At 54.9% G+C, this 18,876-nt stretch overlaps 1 protein-coding gene across 1 annotated transcript in view; it reads left to right on the forward strand.

Annotated features, from left to right (window-relative positions):
* FBLN1 (fibulin 1) overlaps positions 1–18,546 on the forward strand; it is a 91,034-nt gene extending 72,488 nt beyond the window's left edge. Inside the window, exon 17 of the mRNA XM_039462981.2 lies at positions 17,709–18,546. Coding sequence (XP_039318915.2) covers positions 17,709–17,848 — 140 coding nt within the window. The 3' untranslated portion in view covers positions 17,849–18,546. The remainder of the gene's footprint in view (positions 1–17,708) is intronic.
* The last annotated feature ends 330 nt before the right edge of the window (positions 18,547–18,876 follow it).

The raw sequence follows: 18,876 nt of genomic DNA on the forward strand, positions 1-18,876 counted from the left end.
TCACAGTGCTCCTGGCCATGGGGTCTTGGGTCCTGGGCCACCCCTTGGTGAGGAAGGACCTCCCTGTATACCCAGGCAACCAAAAGGTGAGGTTCACATGTCACCATGCTGCAGAATGGCGGGGTCCTGAGGGCCTCTCTCCGGCTCTTTACCTGCCGCCCGCCCACTCGTCCTTGCTCACACAGGTGACACACCAGGCTGCTCCCTGGGATCCCCAGACCTGCCTCCTTTCCAGGAGTCCTCCCAGCCTCAATGATTCCCCGTGGCAGCCACAGCTGCATCCCCTGAAGAGAGACGCTGGGGTGGCTGCAGTTCAGGGAGGCTGTTTCTAGGTTGGGGCGGGACCTTCGCGGCTGGGAATGGGTTTTCATGACAACCTACCCATCTTAGAAGACATCTGGACCTCATCCACTTGCAGGCTTGTTTCTGGGCAAGCCCTCTGCTCTGGTTGAGTGTGTGCGTGGCTGGGTATACAGTGTGTGTGTGTGTGTGTAGGTGCGTGTGAGCGGTGAGTGCATATCCACATGATTTGATCTCTGAGAGTTTTAATTTTTTAATTTTTTTTTGAGGCAGAGTCTCGCTCTGTCGCCCAGGCTGGAGTGCAGTGGCATGATCTTGGCTCACTGCAACCACCCCTCCTGGGTTCGAGCGATCCTCCTGCCTCAACCTTCCGAGTAGGTAGGACTACAGGTGTGCGCCACCATGCCCGGCTAATTTTTGTATTTTTTAGTAGAAACGGCGTTTCACCTTATTGGACAGGCTGGTCTCAAACTCATGACCTCGTTATCAGCCCTCCTCAGTCTCCCAAAGTGCTGGGATTACAAGCATGAATCACTCTGCCCAGCCGATCTCGGAGATGTTTCATTCCCTCTGGCTTGGAGAAAGGACAATCCTGTTGTATATCAAGACCAGACCGTGTGTCCCCAGCCCAAGCCTGCCCTGGGTCCAGGGACAGTATTTGGAGACTTTGCTGGCAGTTTTGTGTTGGAATCACCCGGTGCCTCCCCTGTACGTTCACCCAGCCTGTGCCCAGATGCCCTTCACAAGCGCCATGTGCCATTAGATCCCCGAGCAGCCTGGTGGGACGGCCACCCTGGGGCTGGTATCGCCATTTATGGAAGAAGAAAAAGGAAGTGCCGGTCCAGGGACCCACAGCCAGCGAGTTGGAACTGCACTTCCCAGGCAGGTCCTGAAGTCAGTCAGCTCTCTGTTGCCCCCCAAGCCCCTCAGCCCCGCAGGCAGCTCTGTGGGTTCAGCTGCCGCAGGGTTCCTCAGAGAAGCTGAAGGGTTCGGGTCCTCAGCTCCTGGCAGGGGCAGGGCGGGCCACGCAGCATGGCAGGGGTGAAGTCCACGTGAATGGAGGGTGGACGACCTCAGACACGGTCACCTTGACCACATTTAGGAAGGAAATGCCATCATGGCAGCCTCTGCGCCTCATTCATGTAATTCAATGAAACTATGTGTGTGAAAGCTCCTGGCATGGCTGGCACACAGTGGGTACGCAGGATTGTAATACTAATGGAAACCTAAATGTTCTGTAAACGTCAGTTCTTCCTCATTTGGCCTTGTTGTCTCTCTCTTGAGAGTGGCTATACATTCTAGCTGTGATCGGGAAGGAAGCTAGGGGTTTTGTTTTGTTTTTTTGTTTGTTTGTTTGTTTTTTGAGACAAAGTCTCATTCTGTCGCCAAGGCTGGAGTGCAATGGCGCGACCTCAGCTCCCTGCAACCTCCGCCTCCTGGGTTCAAGCAATTATCCTGCCTCAGCCTCCTGAGTAGCTGGGATTACAGGCACCTGCCACCATGCCTGGCTAATTTTTGTATTTTTAGTAGAGACGGGGTTTCACCATGCTGGTCAAGCTGGTCTCAAATTCCTGACCTTGTGATCCGCCCTCCTTGGCCTCCCAAAGCGCTGGGATTACAGGTGTGAACCACCACACCAGGCCAGAAGCTAGGTTTTGATGTGCCAGTCAGGTGGACGCAAAGACAGCGCAATAAACATAGGAAGTAACGGAAGCAGTTTGCTATTCACAGGTCCCCAGAGAGGTGGGCAGCACCCCTCGCAGGGCCAATGGGAAGGGGAAGCACCTGCAGAATGAAAGAGAGAGAGAGAGAGAGAGAGAGAGAGAGAGAAAGAGAGAGAAGACCAGAAGACCCGTGGAGCCAAAGCCTTTGCTGGGGCCCAGGGCATTGTCCAGGCAGGTTTCCCTTGAGGAATTCTATTTGGGGGTCTTGGAGCAGGCGGGAGTTCCCTGAGGTCATGCGGCAACTGAAGGGAGTCATTGTGGGGGTCTGCGGGTTGCATCCAGCTGTCCTGTGAGGCGGGGGCCCCCAGGGGGTGCTGGTGTAAGGCGGACATCTGGGTCAACCACCTTGAGGAACTGGGAGCAGGTGGAGAACTGGAACCCGCGGCCAGGGTGACCGAGCCCTGCTCCCGTGTGAGTTAAACGCAGACTCGGAAGGCATGCTGAGGCAACGTAGGGTGAGAAGCCTGCACAACACCCAGGCTCTTCCGTGAAAGTGAACTTGACAGCCGCTTTCCCACACGGTCTGTGCTGAGCCGTGGGAGCCTCCGAGCTTGGCCAGTGTATCAACACGCTCCTGCTGCCCTCGCACCCCCTCTTAAAGGCAACTACCGCAGTCTGTGTTTTGAAATCGCCTTTTAAATTCCATCTGTGGGTGTATAAGGATTATTACCCAATTTCAGGTTTACCATTTGAGAAATGGCAGTGGCTTGGGTGGCCGGCCCCTCTCAGGCAGAGCGTGACTGAGTCTGCGTGGCCGCGACAAGCTGCTCTGGGCTCGCAACTTTGTTCTCTGCTTCCAGCCGTGTGACTTTAGGCAAGTTTCATAACCTGTCTGAGCCTCAGCTTCCTTCTCAGCAGAGTTTGCCACAGTAATATTCGCCTTGCAGGGTTATCAGGACTGAGGTTTGTGCCTATTTTAACATAGGAGTGGCCTAGCGTGGGGGATACATGAACTGCTGGGAGGAAGCAGTTTGGAACTGGCGGGGTGGTGGGAGCCCAGAGCCTCCTCAGGGGACAACAGGCCAGAGCAAGGATCACGGGACAGGGCCAGGACCGTGCAGCCCAGAGGGGCTCCAATTACCTGGGACCTATTGAACAGGCAGCTCTCACGGTGGAGGGCTGGTGAGGCTGGCCTCCCGTGTCCTGTCATCCTTGAGTTATCTTACTTGTTCAGCAAGAACATCCTGGGGTACTGATGCTTCCCCAGGGCATGGGGGGTACTGCCAGGCCCTTTGCTGGGTACTGGAGAATAAAATCTACATCCAAGCTCCCCATCTTGCTTTTAAGAAGCTCCCCATCCTGCCAGAGTTCACACAGCTGAAAGTGCTTGTGGTTTAGACGTGTCTCAGAGGGAGAGAGAAGTGGTTTATGGCAGGGCTGCTATGTACAGTTGAATGTGTTGTGCACTGCAAAACCTAGGGAGCACCATTCACCGCTTAGTCTATTTGCAGTGCACAACCTGCTCAACCGTACGCAGCAGCCCCGGTACAACGGCTTGTGAATGAAGGTATCTACCCAGCTGTACCTCTCCCCTGGCCAGGCAAGTCCTCAGTCAAAGCTTGAGACCATCCAGTGTCCCAGCCACAGGGCCCAGATCACCTCGTTAAAATTACTACTCTTAAGGGGTTAACTGTGCGCTGCTGACCGTGTCCTGCGGCCCATGTAGAGAGCTGGGCCCGGGATCCGTACACATTACAAATGAGATTCAGAAATTCCACCTAAAAACAACAGCGCAGCCGTCCCTGCCCGGTGATGAGTGATTGCCCTGTCCTGGCTTTCACGGCAAATCCCAGGGATTAGGCTCTTTCTTTTCTCTGGGAGGCACAGCCCTGTCACCCCTGGGGCCACACCCTGGCCGGCAGCCAAGTTGTTTCCCAGGGTGCTGGGTCCGGCCTCCTCCGGGCTGGGATCAGCTGCGGCCTGACTCCATCTCGAGCTGGGGGTGTCGTCGAGAGCCCCGGGAGGTGGAGGGCAGGCGGGGAGGGTTTCTCAGAGACTGGGAGATGGAAAGAGGACATACAGCTTGTGTGCTTCCTGTGTCGTGACCCCAGGGGCCAGAGACGGGTCTGCGGCCCGCGGCCCCGTGCCCTGAGTGACTGCACGTAAGCTCCTCTGCGACAGCCGCTGTTACCCTCCAGAGCGCCTTGAACTTAACAACCCCCAATTCCCCAGATACCAAACGCTCAGAAGCTGGTGGCTCTCCCTGCAGCAGCTCCCGGGCTCAGGCCAGACTCCTCAGAGGGCCTGATGGCATTTAATGGAGCACAGCCTCTGCCTCTGAGCCTCCCTGAATGAGACACACAGGGAGCCCCCGGGGAGCAGTCCCGGAAACCTCCCTGCTGTGGGTGGCCCCCAGACAGCCAGGGCTGGACCTGCAGTGACATGGACAGCACTCATTCAGGGCTCGAGGCCTCCGCCCCAGGAGACGCCCTGTTACAGAAGGGTCGGTGGGCCACGGCCTGCCCAGCACTCCCTGCCGGAGACAGCGTGGTGGGGAGATGGGCCGTGGTGCCCTGCTGAACCCCTGGGGGCTTGCTACACCCCTCTCTACAGGCCTTTTTGGTCAAGCTCAGGTGAGATGATTCAGCCAAAAGAGGTCAGAAGATTACACAGCCCCACATCTGCAGGGTCACCACGGACGGGACTGTCATGGCCTCAGGGGAGGGTGGAAGGAAGCCAGACTTGAGGCGCCTGCCTGGCACATAGGCTCGTCAAGGTTTGGGCTGGAAGACGTAGCACTTGGCGGGCATCTGAAAGTTCCCACCCCCCGTCCCTGCCTGGTCCGCACAGACACATGCCTGAGCCGTCAGGGACCACGAATCGCAGGGGCAAGACACGCGCACTGAGCAGGTGAAAGGTGTGGGGGTAAGCAGGTGCTTTGGAAGGAGTAGGGGAAGGCCCGGAACGGGGCCACATGGGAAACAAGTGTATCCCTTTCACTCTGGGGTCAGCCCGAGGGCCCAGGTAGGGTGGGGTCCCAGCAATACCCGTTGGTGGGAGACATTAGGCCATCCACGGCACCGGGAGCCGGCAGGCAGGGCCGGGCCAGGCCATGTGAACAGGGCCTTGGGACAGCGCAGGGACGGAGGTCCCTACTCTGGGACCTTGACATGCTGTCGTTCTCATGAGCTTCTGGGGGACTCCTGTGAGGGACGTGGGCTGCGTCTCAGACCTGTGGATACCCCGCCTCCCAGATGTTGGCACTGAGCCGTGAGGTCCAGGAGCATGTCACAGAGCCCAGCTGGAGCATCTCCCCTCTGAGCAGTGTGCGTGCGCGACACGGTGAAATGTGCCTGGCCGCTGGTTCCTGATGCCGGAAGGCACAGACCGACTCCCCACGCCCACAGCCGGTGTTGCTGTGACTGCTGAGTTCTGTGCCCCGCTTTTCACACCCATCCCTCCGCCCTGGCCATAGAGGCATCCTCAGCCCAGAGCTTCTCATCTGCCTCGTCTGCTCCTACCCTCTGGAATAAAAAATACACGAGGTGGGGAAGTTGTGCCTCTCTGCCAGTTGTGGGCTGGCCGCTGGGGGCCCAGCGCTCAGGGGTGCCGGGCTCCAGGCTGGAGGGAAGCGCAGAGCTGCTCACTGGCCCTCCGGCTCTGCCGCTGGCATCTTCTTCCTCTTCCTTCTACTCTGCTTCAGCCACTCCAGCCCATGCCTCAGATCCCAAACGTTCCATGACCTCTCTCCTCTCCTGGACTGTAGCCATGACTTTCACCTCCGCCTCCTCTTGGTGAACTATTCATCCCTCAAAGCCCTCCTCTTGGATGCCCCCCACTCATTCCACATGCAGAGTGTGCAGCTCCTTCTTTTGTGCTCCTGCGGCCCAGGATGAGCCCTGTTTCCAACTCTCCTCGTACTCATTCTCCCAGCGAGAAATGTGTGCCTCCCCCGGGGGCAGGCCCTGCTCTGGGGAATGCAGCAGTGACCAAGGCAGACATGGATGCCTGCCTGACACACTTTTTATTCCAGAGGTAGGAGCAGATGAGAAATAAGCATAACATATACATGGTCAGATGGTGGTGAGGACTGTGCACAACAGGGGAGGGGGAGGAGGAGGGGGAGGAGGAGGGGGAGGGGAGAGGGGAGGGGGAGGGGAGGGGGAGGCGGGGCGCAGCATGGCAGTACAGCTTCAAATCTGGTGGTCGGTGATGTGTCAAAGACTCAGGAGCTGAGGAAGTGACCTATTCAGAGATCTGGAGGAAGAAGGCTCCGGGAGGAGGGAATAGCAGAGCGCTGGAGTGGCCTTGCCTGGGGAAATCCTTCTAGAAAGTCTGCTGTGAACAAGAGCAGAGAAATGCTTGTGCCAGCGGGAGGGGTGTCATAGAGGCAAGCACCAGCAGTGTGGCACTGGGACCCACTTGACTTTCAATTCCACCAAACAGTTCCTAGACGGAAGGGCCTGCAGGGGTCCATTCATGCGAGGCTACCCACCGTCCCCCTGTGTGTCCTTGTTTCTTACACACAGAACAGATGCACCCATTAGGGGGTCACCCGAACCCAGTCCCCCACAGGTGCCCTTAACTGGCTGCAGGATCCCACACACCTGCTGATTGCCAGAGTCACCAAGGGGTTAAAAGGAGCCGGGAGCAGCCTGTTAGTCTCCAGAGCTTCCCTCAGGAATGACTTGTGACCCTCTTAGGCGTCTGGTCCGCACCTTCTGAAAAGCTCTTAATATCACCGGGCACATTCATAAATTATGCTTGTTTTAAAAAATTAAATGTTTTAACCAAACAGCAGGAGAGGCATAGTGTGCAAAATTAGGGAAAAAAACAGAGAATGATGATGATAGGAATCTTTTGGCGGCTTCTCCTGACCCTCTTTAAATCTGTGAAAGAGCCTCAGCGCCTGCCATTATGCAGCCAGCACGGGGGAGGATGTCAGGTGTTTCCAGGAGGACTCTGCTAGGAACGCCCCGTCTGTGGCCACGGCTAGAACCCCAGCTATCACAGTCCTCAAATTAACAGCAAGCCCTCTGCGGCCCTCACGGTGTGCCAGGCACTCTTCTGAGCATATAAATATACGTTACTTGTTCCTCATAGCAGATCATTATTCCCATTTCCCAGATGAGGAAACTGAGGCACACCGGAAATTCCAGGCTCAGGTGACATGACTTAAGAATGCACACATCTGCCAGGCGCAGTGGTTCACGCCTATAATTCCAGCACTTTGGGAGGCCGAGGCAGGTGGATCACGAGGTCAAGAGATAGAGACTATCCTGGTCAACATGGTGAAACCCCGTCTCTACTAAAAATATAAAAAAATTAGCTGGGCATGGTGGCACGTGCCTGTAATGCCAGCTACTCAGGAGGCTGAGGCAGGAGAATTGCCTGAACCCGGGAGGTGGAGGTTGCGGTGAGCCGAGATCGCGCCATTGCACTCCAGCCTGGGTAACAGGAGTCAAACTCTGTCTCAAAAAAAAGAAAAAAAAAAAAAAAGAATGCACACATCTGCCAGGCACAGTGGTTCATGCCTATAATACCAGCACTTTGGGAGGCCTAGGCGGGTGGATCACCTGAGATCAGGAGTTCAGGACCAGCTTGACCAACATGAAGAAACCCCTTCTCCACTAAAAAAAAAAAAAAAATACAAAGATTAGCTGGGCTTGGTGGTGCGCGCCTGTAGTCCCAGCTACTCGGGAGGCTGAGGCAGAAGAATGGCTTGAACTTGGGAGGCAGAGGTTGCAGTGAGCCGAGATTGTGCACTGCACTCCAGTCTGGTAACAGAGCAAGACTCTGTTAAGAAAGAGAGAGAGGGAGGGAGGGGGAGGGGGAGGGGGAGGGGGAGGGGGAGGGGGGAGGGGGAGGGGGAGGGGTCAGTGTTTGGCGAGCTTGGGTTTGAATTGCCCATCTGGGAGGGGCATCTGGAGAGACTGGGGTAGACTGACAAGCTTGGGTTTGGGGTCAAGGAGGACCCCAGCAGGTAGGTGCCTGGAGGCTGAGGTCTGTGCAGGAGACACACAGAGGAGAAGTGATTTCTTTTTATTTATTTATTATTTATTTGAGACAGAGTCTCACACTGTCACCCAGGCTGGAGTGCAATGCACGATCTCGGCTCACTGCAACCTCCACCTTCCAGGTTCATGCGATTCTCCTGCCTCAACCTCCCAAGTAGCTGGGATTACGGGTGCCCACCACCACACCCGGCTCCTTTTTTGTAGTATTAGTTGAGACGGGGTTTCACAATGTTGGCCAGACTGGTATTGAACTCCTGACCTCATGATCCGCCCACCTCAGCCTCCCAAAGTGCTGGGATTACAGGTATGTGCCACCACACCCGGCCTAATTTCTTATCTGTCCGATCTCAGTCACCTGTTCATTTCTCCTAAAAGGAGGGGCATCACGCGGCAGATCTTCCGGAACACTCCCAGACCTTGTCTTCCTTTGTCAAGGCTGCTGAGCTTGGTGGAAGGGGCAGTGGCCCAGGGTCTGGGCTCCAGTTCTGGTTTGCTGCTTGCTGGCTGTGTGACTGTCAGCAACTCACATAACCACACAGAGCCTAGTTCTCTCCCCTCTGAGTCCCCGCTGCCTGCGTGTGCCATGAGGGGAGAGACAGTCGATGTGAGCGAGCTCTGTGATGACGGAGCGTTGCAGAAACGTTAGCTCCACGTCACAGGTGAAGGCTGAAGAGCTTAGTCCAAAGCTGGCATTTCCCTTCATTTTTCTCCCCAAGGGGAAAGGTGCTCTCTGGGACTCTTTTATTCAGCTACCTGCAGCTGTCCCCTCCAAAGTGTCTGATTTAGCTCACGGGAGAGCTGCGGAAGGAGCACATTTATAACAGTCAAGAAATACGGCTGATGAGTTCCGCTGAGACATGTTGACGGACACTTGGTATTTTAAACATGTAGCCCAGACACCTGTCCCCGTCGCTTCCCGGCTTGTACGGCGTTTCTCAGGCCAGCAGAGATGACCAAGTTTTGGGAGCTCGGTCCCTTCAACTGTGCCACCAGCTTCTGGTGTGATTGCCTTGTGATGCCTCTCTGCTGTTGTAGCTGTATGTTTATGACACAGCTAAGGACAGGACAGTCGGTGGAAGGAGACGCAGTGGGATGCGAAGAGCTGGGCTCTGAGGTCAGTCCCAGCCAGATGACAACCTGTGGCCCTGTTGGCTCCGTGATCTGGAACGTGATCCTCTCACAGCCTCATTTTTCTCCCCAGGAAAAGGAGGGCAACCATGTCTCCTCTCTAACCGGGATGGGACTGAAGGCGGCAGTGGGTACATGGGGTCCCTCTGACTCCAGCCATGTTCGCTGCTGCGTGGCCTGTTTCTTGCCCGTGCGCACTCTAGCTGGTGGCTTTGTGAGTTCTGAGAGCACTTCCACGTGTGTGTTTGTTTCTTTCATTTTGAGACAGAGTCTCGCTCGGTCGCCCAGGTTGGAGTGCAGTGGCGTGATCTCGGCTCACTGCAACCTCCGCCTCCCAGGTTCAGGGGATTCTCCTGCCTCAACCTCCCAAGTAGCTGGGATTATAGGCGCCCACAATCGTTCCCGGCTAATTTTTCTATATTTGGTAGAGGCAGGGTTTCACCCTGTTGGCCAGGCTGGTCTCAAACTCCCGACCTTAGGCGACCCACCGGCCTCAGCCTCCCAAAGTGCTGGGATGACAGGCATGAGCCACTGCCCCTGGCCCCATGTGTTCTGGAAGTCCCCTCTTTGCCGTCGGTCTGTGCCACTTGTCCTCGCCTGCAGAGACTGTGACGCCTCTCGGGGTGAATTTACCGGGGCCGGGTGATTCTTTGCTTCTTTTCAGCTGCCCGTGCTGCTTGTGATGGGCGAGGCTTCCTGGGTCTCCTCTGAGCTCTCGGCCTCTCTGTTCCAGCACCTTGTCCACACAGGCCCACCCCTCCCTCCCTTTCTGCTCATGGCCAGCCCCCCGTGGTGGCCACCAAGGCCAGACAGGGAGGCCCGGCTCTCGCTTGTTGCCCCTGCCCCTTCCAGGCGGTTGCCATCTGAAATCCTGACCTTGGGCTCTTTGCTCCTTCTTTCCCAATACTGTCATTTGTGGACGATGATTTCGCCTTTACAAACCGTGCCTGAGGCTTCCATCCTTACTTCATCTATTCATTCGATAAGCATTTACGGAGCGTCTCCTATGCACCAGGCAGAGGAGGGTCAAGGCTTCCTATGTTCCAAGGAGCAGGGACAGAAGAGTGGGCGAGAAAGACAGGGGCCTTGGCGTCGGCTCTGCGTGGGAGTGGGGCAACAGACCATCATCAGAGAATAAGTGACTCCAGATCTGGTTTCAGGGAGGGATAGCTTCTTAGCTTCTTACTCTTTTTATGACGTTGACATGGCGCTTTCAAAGTCCCACCTGTGCTTTTTCTAACTTAAATCGCTGGGAGTTTTTTGTGCTTTGTTTCGTTTTCTGAGATGGAGTTTCACTCTTGTCGCCGAGGCTGGAGTGCAGTGGTGTGATCTCGGCTCCCTGCAACCTTCACCTACTGGGTTCAAGCGATTCTCCTGCCTCAGCGTCCCAAGTAGCTGGGACTACAGGCGTGTGCCACCACACCTGGCTAATTTTGTATTTTTTTTAGTAGAGATGGGGTTTCACCATGTTGGCCAGGATCGTCTCAAACCCCTGACCTCAAGGGATCCACCTGCCTCAGCCTCCCAAACTGCTGGGATTACAGGTGCGAGCCGCCGCGCCCGGCCTTCAGATCGCTCTTTTAACACACAGTTAATTTCCACTGGTATGAGATATTGTACCGTCTCTTGATTCATCATCTTGTTGGCTAAAATGCTCTTTGATAGCCCCGTACACTCCATTACACTTTGTCAGCTAGAAACACAAGCCTCGTGTTGGTGGCTGCACTTCAGAAGGGATGGCGACTTGCGCAAGGTCACGCAGGGGGTCAGTGCAGAGCGACATGGGAACTCAGGGCCGTGACTCTAGGTTTCTTTATAGACCAGTGTCTAGCGTCAGAGATGTGAGGCTCAGGCTGAGACCCACGCCGCCACTGACCGTCGTCATTTCAAACAATGGAGAGGCAATCTCGCGCGACGTCAGATAGCAGGAGCTGAAAGACGGCTCGAGACCGGGCCGAGGATGTGGGCCACAGAGCCCAAGGGGCAGCCGCGGTCTCCCCACGGGCCCGTGCGCCTCGTGTTCAGGATCTGGGGTCCCCGGCACGTCAGCTTACAAAGCAGAGCCAAGACCTGAAAGTGGAGCGCCCCAGGGAGCCTACATTTTTCAACCGGGAAAAAAAGCGTTTAATGCTGTCTTTAAGAGGCGCAGACGTGCTGAGGGGTACCAGCAGCGTCTGAGACCTGAAGCTAAATGCCAAGGATGAGGATTGGGAAGATGAACGCGGTTGCACTCAGCACCGTGGCCTTCTTTTTTTCTTTCGGGGGCTTTGGGAAGGTGGGAAGGTAAAGACCCCGGCAGGTAAGACAGGCGTGATGCCAGTGTGCCTCTCGGCCGTGCCTTTTGCTGTTGGGGCGGCCCTTCCGAAAGAACGGCTCTCACGCCGAGCCTCCAGGAGAACGGGTTGTCTTCGTTCCCAGGTTGTGAGGCTTCGAGCACTGATTCTCCTTCTTCCTTCCCTCCCGTCTTCATCTTACGACGTGATCACGGCAGAAAGCCTGCCATGGGCCTGCCAGGCCCTGGGTTGGGGACGGTGGGGCAGAGTTGAGCTGATGCTGTCCCTGAACAGGGAGCCCGACTGTGAGCGTCCCCTGAAATGAGCGGATGCATTGTCACAGCAGAAAGCGACCAGGTGCCAGGGGACACAGGGGGCCCGGGGAAGACGTCCGTTAAGACGGCTATGGAGCAGTGCCGCTGGTCCCAGTGTCTGGCACAGGGGAGATGGCCAATCAGAGTCTGTAGGATCAAATGGGTGGATGGACCTGGGCCCCTGGGGGGCGGCTCTACTGTTTGCCATGCCGCATGTAGGCAGTAAGTGTTCCTCGCTACGTCTTCCTCCTTCCCTGTGACAGGGAAGCTGGTGGTGGTTCTGGAGGAACGGTGGTGTAGAATTGGCGGTGGGGAGGAAGCCAGGAGATGACCCAGCTTCCTGGTTCTCTGAGACTGACGAGGTGACGTGCTGGGGCAGCCCTCCACCAGGACTCAACCTCATCGGCCCGCGTCTCCCCAAGATTGACACTGTTCCCAGAACCAGCCCGAACCTTCCTATTTTTGGGCTTTGCACATGCTCTTCCTGCATCCTTGGCTCCTGTGTATTCCTCAAAATCCAATTTAAAGCTTCCTGTTTAAAGCTCCCCTGTGCAGAATAGCCCCTCATGGATGGGTGGATCCAGGGGTGGGTGGATGGTTGGATGGATGGATGGATGGACGGATGGATAGATGGATGGGTGAGTGGATGGTTGGGTTGATGGGTGGGTGAATGGATGGATGGTTGGATCCATGGATGGGCGAGTGGATGGATTGGTGGGTAGGTGGGTGGGTGGGTGAGTAGATGGATGGGCTGATGGGTCGCTACGAGGAAAAGTGGTATGAGAATCTTGATTCTGCGGGCATTTATTTGGCATCTGTTAAGTGCCAGGCACTGAGGACCAGCTGACCTCTTTCGGTCCTCTTTCATGAAGTCCTCCCTGGCCACTGGCCTGGGTTCAGTCGAGGGGAGGCCAAGGAGGTGGCAGTCATGCTTGAACCAGCCTGGGGATGGAGGAAACGTGTTCCCCGAAGCAGAGCCCAGGAAAACGTGGCCAGGCTGGGGGCGTGTGGGCGGGTCCGCCGACAGGGCATGGCCTGGGAAAGGGGTCCTGGGTTGAGGGGGCTGTGTGCAGACTGGGAAATGCAATGTGGACCTCAGGTCAGAGGGGAGGGATAAGAGGCTCGTTTTGCAAGAGCAGGCAGGGGCGCACCCTCCTCAGCGACGGCTGTTTGACCCCTGACCCCCCAGCTTCCCTCTTTGCTCTACCTTAATGATTCTTCTTGTTAAATGCAAAGAACCTGAGAAAATCCAGGCCCTGAATCTGACCCCCATCGGGTGGTTCAGCCCCGCGCCTCCCTGCCCCTTCGCAGCGCCCTTCCCCCGGCTCGGTCCTTTGCTGCTGCACGTTTCTCGTCTCACCATGGCAGCTGTTCACAATCACAATCATCAGCCCACGGCGTGGAGCTCCAGTCTCCAGCCATTGTAGAGATGAAACTTCATGAAGTGCCCTGATGCGACGTGTTTAGCAACAAACATTTTCCACATATTCAGGGCTTTCCTTTCTCACAAATCAGTTCAAGAGAAGTACTGAACACCTGCTGTCTGTTTCTAAGAATTCAGCCATGCTTTGGCTGAAAGTCAGACCGCTTTAAATATTGGAATGCTTTTTGATAGCCAGTCGTCATTTCTGAGCAGAGACAAAGGAGGACATCAAGTTTGTTTTGTTTCCGATTTTGAAGGTTGCTGTTTTTAATCCCTGTTCACAGAGGAGGAAATTAAGACTCAGGAAGGTCATACACCCCACCTGGGGTCCTGCCACAAAGCCAGGTCGGTTCCAGCCCTGCAGCTCTCAAAGGGCCTACTCAGAACGTCTGTGGCAGGTCCCTGTCCCACATGACGCTCACGGCATGAACACTTTCTTCCTTCTTTCTGTCCCCAGACTGACCCCCAAGGAGAGACCTTCGGTTTCTCTACATTTTTATTCAGCCGGTGTGAGGCACGCGTAGCCTGCACAGACCCTCTGCATCGGAACTGTTGATGATATAATCAGCCCCACGTGCGTCCAGGAGTCTGTGTTGAAATTTAGACATTTGGCTGGGCGCGGTGGCTCACCCCTGTAATCCCGGCACTTTGGGAGGCTGAAGTAGGCAGATCATGAGGTCAAGAGATCGAGACCATCCTGGCCAAATGGTGAAATTCCCCTCTCTACTAAAAATACCAAAAATTAGCTGGGCATCGTGGCTGGCGCCTGTAATCCCAGCTACTCAAGAGACTGAGACGGGAGAATTGCTTGAACCTGAGAGGCAGAGGTTGCAGTGAGCCAGGATCGCGCCATTGCACTCCAGCCTGGGTAACAAGAGCGAAACTCCGTCTCAAAAAAATAAATAAATATAGACATTTGCCAGGCGCGGTGGCTCAAGCCTGTAATCCCAGCACTTTGGGAGGCCGAGGCAGGTGGATCACGAGGTCAAGAGATCGAGACCATCCTGGTCAACATGCGAAACCCCGTCTCTACTAAAAATACAAAAATTAGCTGGGCATGGTGGCACGTGCCTGTAATCCCAGCTACTCAGGAGGCTGAGGCAGGAGAATTGCCTGAACCCGGGAGGCGGAGGTTGCGGTGAGCTGAGATCGCGCCATTGCACTCCAGCCTGGGTAACAAGAGCGAAACTCCGCCTCAAAAAATAAAAAATAAAAAATAAAACTAAAAAAATAAATATAGACATTTAAGATAAATATATGCGCATATCAACATAATATGATTATTATATATTTTATGTTTACATTTTATAAATTTGAGTATAAACATTTTATATAAATAAATATAGATATTATTTATGTGATTATATTTACATATGTAAATATAATTATATAAATCATGTAAATTTATAAAATATACTTTAGGTAAAATATTTCAAATATATAAATTTAACATTGTCTATAAGATATATTTTAAATGATATACTAATGTTTTATAATTTATATTTTATATGTATAATAGTTATATATCATGTGTGAAACTATATAATATACAGAAATATAATAACAGAAATAGATCTCTTGTTTCTGAGACGGGCGTCTTGCTGTGTTGCCAAGGCTGGAGCGCAGTGGTACAGTCTTGGCTCACTGCAGCCACGACCTTTCCGGGCTCAAACGGTCCCCCCACCTCAGCCTCCTGAGTAGCTGAGACTACGAGCACACACCACCATGCCTGGCTAATTTTTTGTAGAGATGGGGTTTTGCTACATTGCCCGGGCTGGTCTCGAACTCCTGGGCTCGTGATCTGCCCACCTAAAAAGTGCTGGGATTGCAAGCGTGAGCCACTGTGCCTGGCTGAAACAAAAACACACCTGACTGTGGCTTGTGGAGGTACCTGCCATTCCTCCCTGCAGCAATTCACAGGCTCAGCCAGCCTCTCGCCCTTCTCCTTCAAGCCCCAAACCTCTGAATGCCAGGAAGCGTGGTAAGAACCATATCTGTGCCTAGTACCAGGAAAGTTGGCAGGTCACCATGGCCGGCGGAGAAGGGGAAGCACCATTGTTGGCCTCAGGCCTGGGGAGAGAAAAATGTGACATACAGGGGGTCACGGGGGTGTGTTTGGGTTCAGCTCTGTGAGCCCACACTGACCCTGGTGGGCAGACCCAGCCCAGGGAGGGACAGGCAGGAGAGACCCGGTCATCAGGGCCTGCTGGCAAGCCCAGGGCGGTGACAAGCCTACGTCTTTTGCCAGGAGCTGAAGATGTTCATGGGCTTTCAAACAGGACAAAGCTGCCATGTCATCACCAGGTAGCAGGCAGCCCACGGGTGCTGACAGCCTGCAGAAGCCGGAGCTTATCTCTCCATCGGAGCCAAAGCCCATGTTTGCTTAGGGAACAGCCTGAAATTCCTCCCCAGCTGCTGGGCCTTTCACTTTTGAAACATAAGCCCAGGGAGCGAAAGCGGGGGGTGTTGTGCCCAGATTCTCCTGAGCGTGAACTTGGTGTTCCTGACCGGGAAGCAGCCACTCGTACAGAAGGCCTTCCTGACCCTTCCGTTGTCCACCGAGCCTCTGCTATGTCCTGGGCACCAAGAGCTGGAGACAGGCTGTCCCCATGCACGTCTCCTAAGCATGCAGAGGAACTGTTTGCAGAATCCAGCCTGGAATGAGCTGTTTATAGCAGTTGGTAGCTATTTCTCAACGTGTGGCTGTGAAGCTGCAGGCTCCATGTTTGCTCTTCACAGTGTCTCCAAGCAGGTATCTCAGAGCCAGCTCACACCGGCTCGCACCGGCTCACACCGGCTCTGGGGAGCTGCTTGTACACATCCCTCGACAAGTCCACTTTCAGTGATGCCACGGGGTACCTGAAATTGGCCATGGAAATTGACCTATGGTATGATCAGAGAACCCAGTTGTTAGGTAGTTACCCGCAGCTCTACCCTCCATGCCACTTTAGACAAATCCTACTCTCAGAACGCGTGGAACGGAGAAGGGACTTTGGCGGTTCATTCACAGATGTCAACACCCGTAGGCCTGTGCCTGTTCGGCCGCAGACTCTGGGAAGCAGCCTGCAGCCCTGGCTCGTGCAGCTTCCTCTGCAGGAGGGGCGCCTCCTCCAAGAAACCCGTCCCGACTCCCCAGCCCTCCTCACCTCCATTCCTGCCCCTGCTGGACAATGCACACCGTTCGCCAGAGCCTGGTGCCTACCTTTCATCCTAGCCCTTCCACCAGCTTTAAAACCAGGATCCTGTTGGTTATGTCTGTCACCCGGGGAAGCACCCCAGCGCCTGCTGAGGAGGACGTGTGTGCATGCGAAGGGGTTCTGCTGCGCGCTCTGCTCTGGCGAAAGGCCGTCCTGCACAGCTGCAGCTGTTGCCTTGGCTGATGCTGTGCTGGGCAAATGGATCGTGCAGCGCGAGAGCACGGGAGGACGTGGCACCGTTTGCTCACCAGGGGCAGGAGCGCAGGGGCATGGCACGGCTTGCTTGCCTGCTGGGGAATCGAGGCCTCGAAAGGGACTCAGTCTCTCCACAGGGCAGTGAGGACTGTCCCATACTCACCCTCTCCAGAGTATGGAAGAGTCTCTGTGAGCCTCTGGGTGCCCTGCAGAGGGAAGGCAGTGCCAGCCGGGCCTGGCCAGGGGACATCGAGATGGCAGGCCCAGGTTGGGGAAGAGTGGTGGCACCCACTCTGTTACCCCAACCCTGCTCCCCTGGAATCTGCGGAATGCCTGGATGCTCCTCTTCTACCCTGGTGTGGCTGGGCGTTATCTGTGTCCTGTCCTCTGACCACGGTCTTTGCCTGGTCCTTACCTGGTATAGGCAGAGCTCCCTGCAGCCCCAGCTGTTTTCCAGAACGGACATCTGTCTCCCTCCACTACCCTCCCCCCTTTTGACTGTCCTGGGCACTCCACTGCTGCTCTGATCCTGTCACCCCGGCCACCTCCTGCTTCCCTGTTATCACAAACACTGAACAGTGAGCTCAGGTGTCACCCTCCACAGAGGCATCCACAGCAAGGGGTCCAGGGGCTTGTCCTATGGGGAGCGGGGACTGCTCTGCTTGGAGAAGGGTCCAGGGCCCGCTGCAATCCTCACAGGTCCTGGGGAAGAGGATACACCTGTTTCATCTCTTCTCAGGGGTCAGAACTGGGCAGTGGGATGGAAGGAGGGAGACAGATGTCTGTCAGGCGTCCGCTCCGTGCCAGCCCCTTTTCTAGGCTCCCTTAAAACCTATCACGTAGACAGATGGTGGTAGAGCAGGAAACCTGGGCTCAGAGGCTGGCATTGACCCCAGGGCCATCCAGTGTCAAAGCCCACACCCACAGCTTTCCTCCTGGTTGAGCAGTGCGTGTTGGAACGGCTGTCACAGCAAGCAGTGAGTTTACTTTCACCAATCCCTGGAGGTGGAAGCAGAGCCTGAGGTGAACACTTGGAAGGGGATGTTATTCAGGGAACTCCAGCATCTGGCTTAGGATGGGACTCAATGAGGTCTAAGGCCCCTTCTAGCTCCAAAACCCTTGGGGGAAGTCATTTCCTGATCTCTACGCTGACGCGGTCCCTTCTAAGCCCTGGCACACCTTCTGCTCTCTCCCCAGGTGTTGTGCGCCAGGTGAGGCCCATCATAGGCCCGTTTCATGCCGTCCTGAAGCTGGAGATGAACTATGTGGTTGGGGGCGTGGTCTCCCACCGAAACGTTGTCAACGTCCACATCTTCGTCTCTGAGTACTGGTTCTGAGGACCGGTCTGCAGCGCAGCCATGGGCGCACCTCCAGGCCAAATCATTGCTGCCAACGACTGTCCCATGTACTTGTTTGTACCTTCAGACTTCCTTAATGTTATGTATTTGTTTGTAGCATTAGGCCAACATGTATTAAGCTGAGCCAGATGAGTAAGTCCATCTGATGTATTTTTGGTGTTTAAAAAATGAGTCCAATTGCTCAACTGTTTGGTTGAAAACCTTGCTCATTTTTCAATGCAAAGGCTAAGTGTTACTCCCTTTCTCTGCCTTTAGTCTGGGCCTTGCTAAGGGCCAAGGAAAGAAAAACATTTTTTAAGGGGCAGCCAGTCCAAAAGCCAAAAGAAGGCCAGTTCTTGCCCTGATTGTATGAAATTTGACATTTTGGTACTTTTTTTTTTTTTTTTTTTTTTTTCCAATCAGATGTTCAATGATGTAAGGACACGGCCGATGTAGAATAGCACAGAATTGGATGATAAATTCTCCCGAGAAGGCATGACAGAATGCCTCGGGGAGCACTTGGAAGGGAAATTGCAGTTCTGTTGAAACACAGGAAAATCCCTTAGTAAAGACACAGCCTGTTAGGGCCTGGTGGGGCCCCAGTGTGTTCACTGGGGGAATGGCTGGGTTTCTCTGCACTCTGCGTCATCCAACTTTTCTTATAGGTGGGAAAATAAACAACTTCGTGATCCTCCTGATGGTCTGTGCATGAGAGTCATTCAAGAACAGGGCTCTCTGCCAGCTCAGGAGTTCCACCTAAGGGACTGGAGATCTGCCCCGCTTCCCCCTGCCTCCCCCCGCCCAAGGATGTCTCAACACTCCTCCTGCCCCGCCAGGTTCTGGGGTGGGGCCTAGCTTGTGTATTGGAACAGCTTCCTACACACGTTGGTTTCAACTCCATGCCCACCCTCTGAGAAGTGTGGCTCAGATTTGTCCCATGTGCCATGACTAGTCCTGCCAAGCTCGCCCCAGGGCTCTGGCTTCTGTGACTTGCTTCCAGTAGCATCCCTTGTGGCATGTGAATCTCT

This window comes from Saimiri boliviensis, chromosome 21 (assembly GCF_048565385.1).
Source record: "Saimiri boliviensis isolate mSaiBol1 chromosome 21, mSaiBol1.pri, whole genome shotgun sequence".
NCBI classification, from domain to species: domain Eukaryota; kingdom Metazoa; phylum Chordata; class Mammalia; order Primates; family Cebidae; genus Saimiri; species Saimiri boliviensis.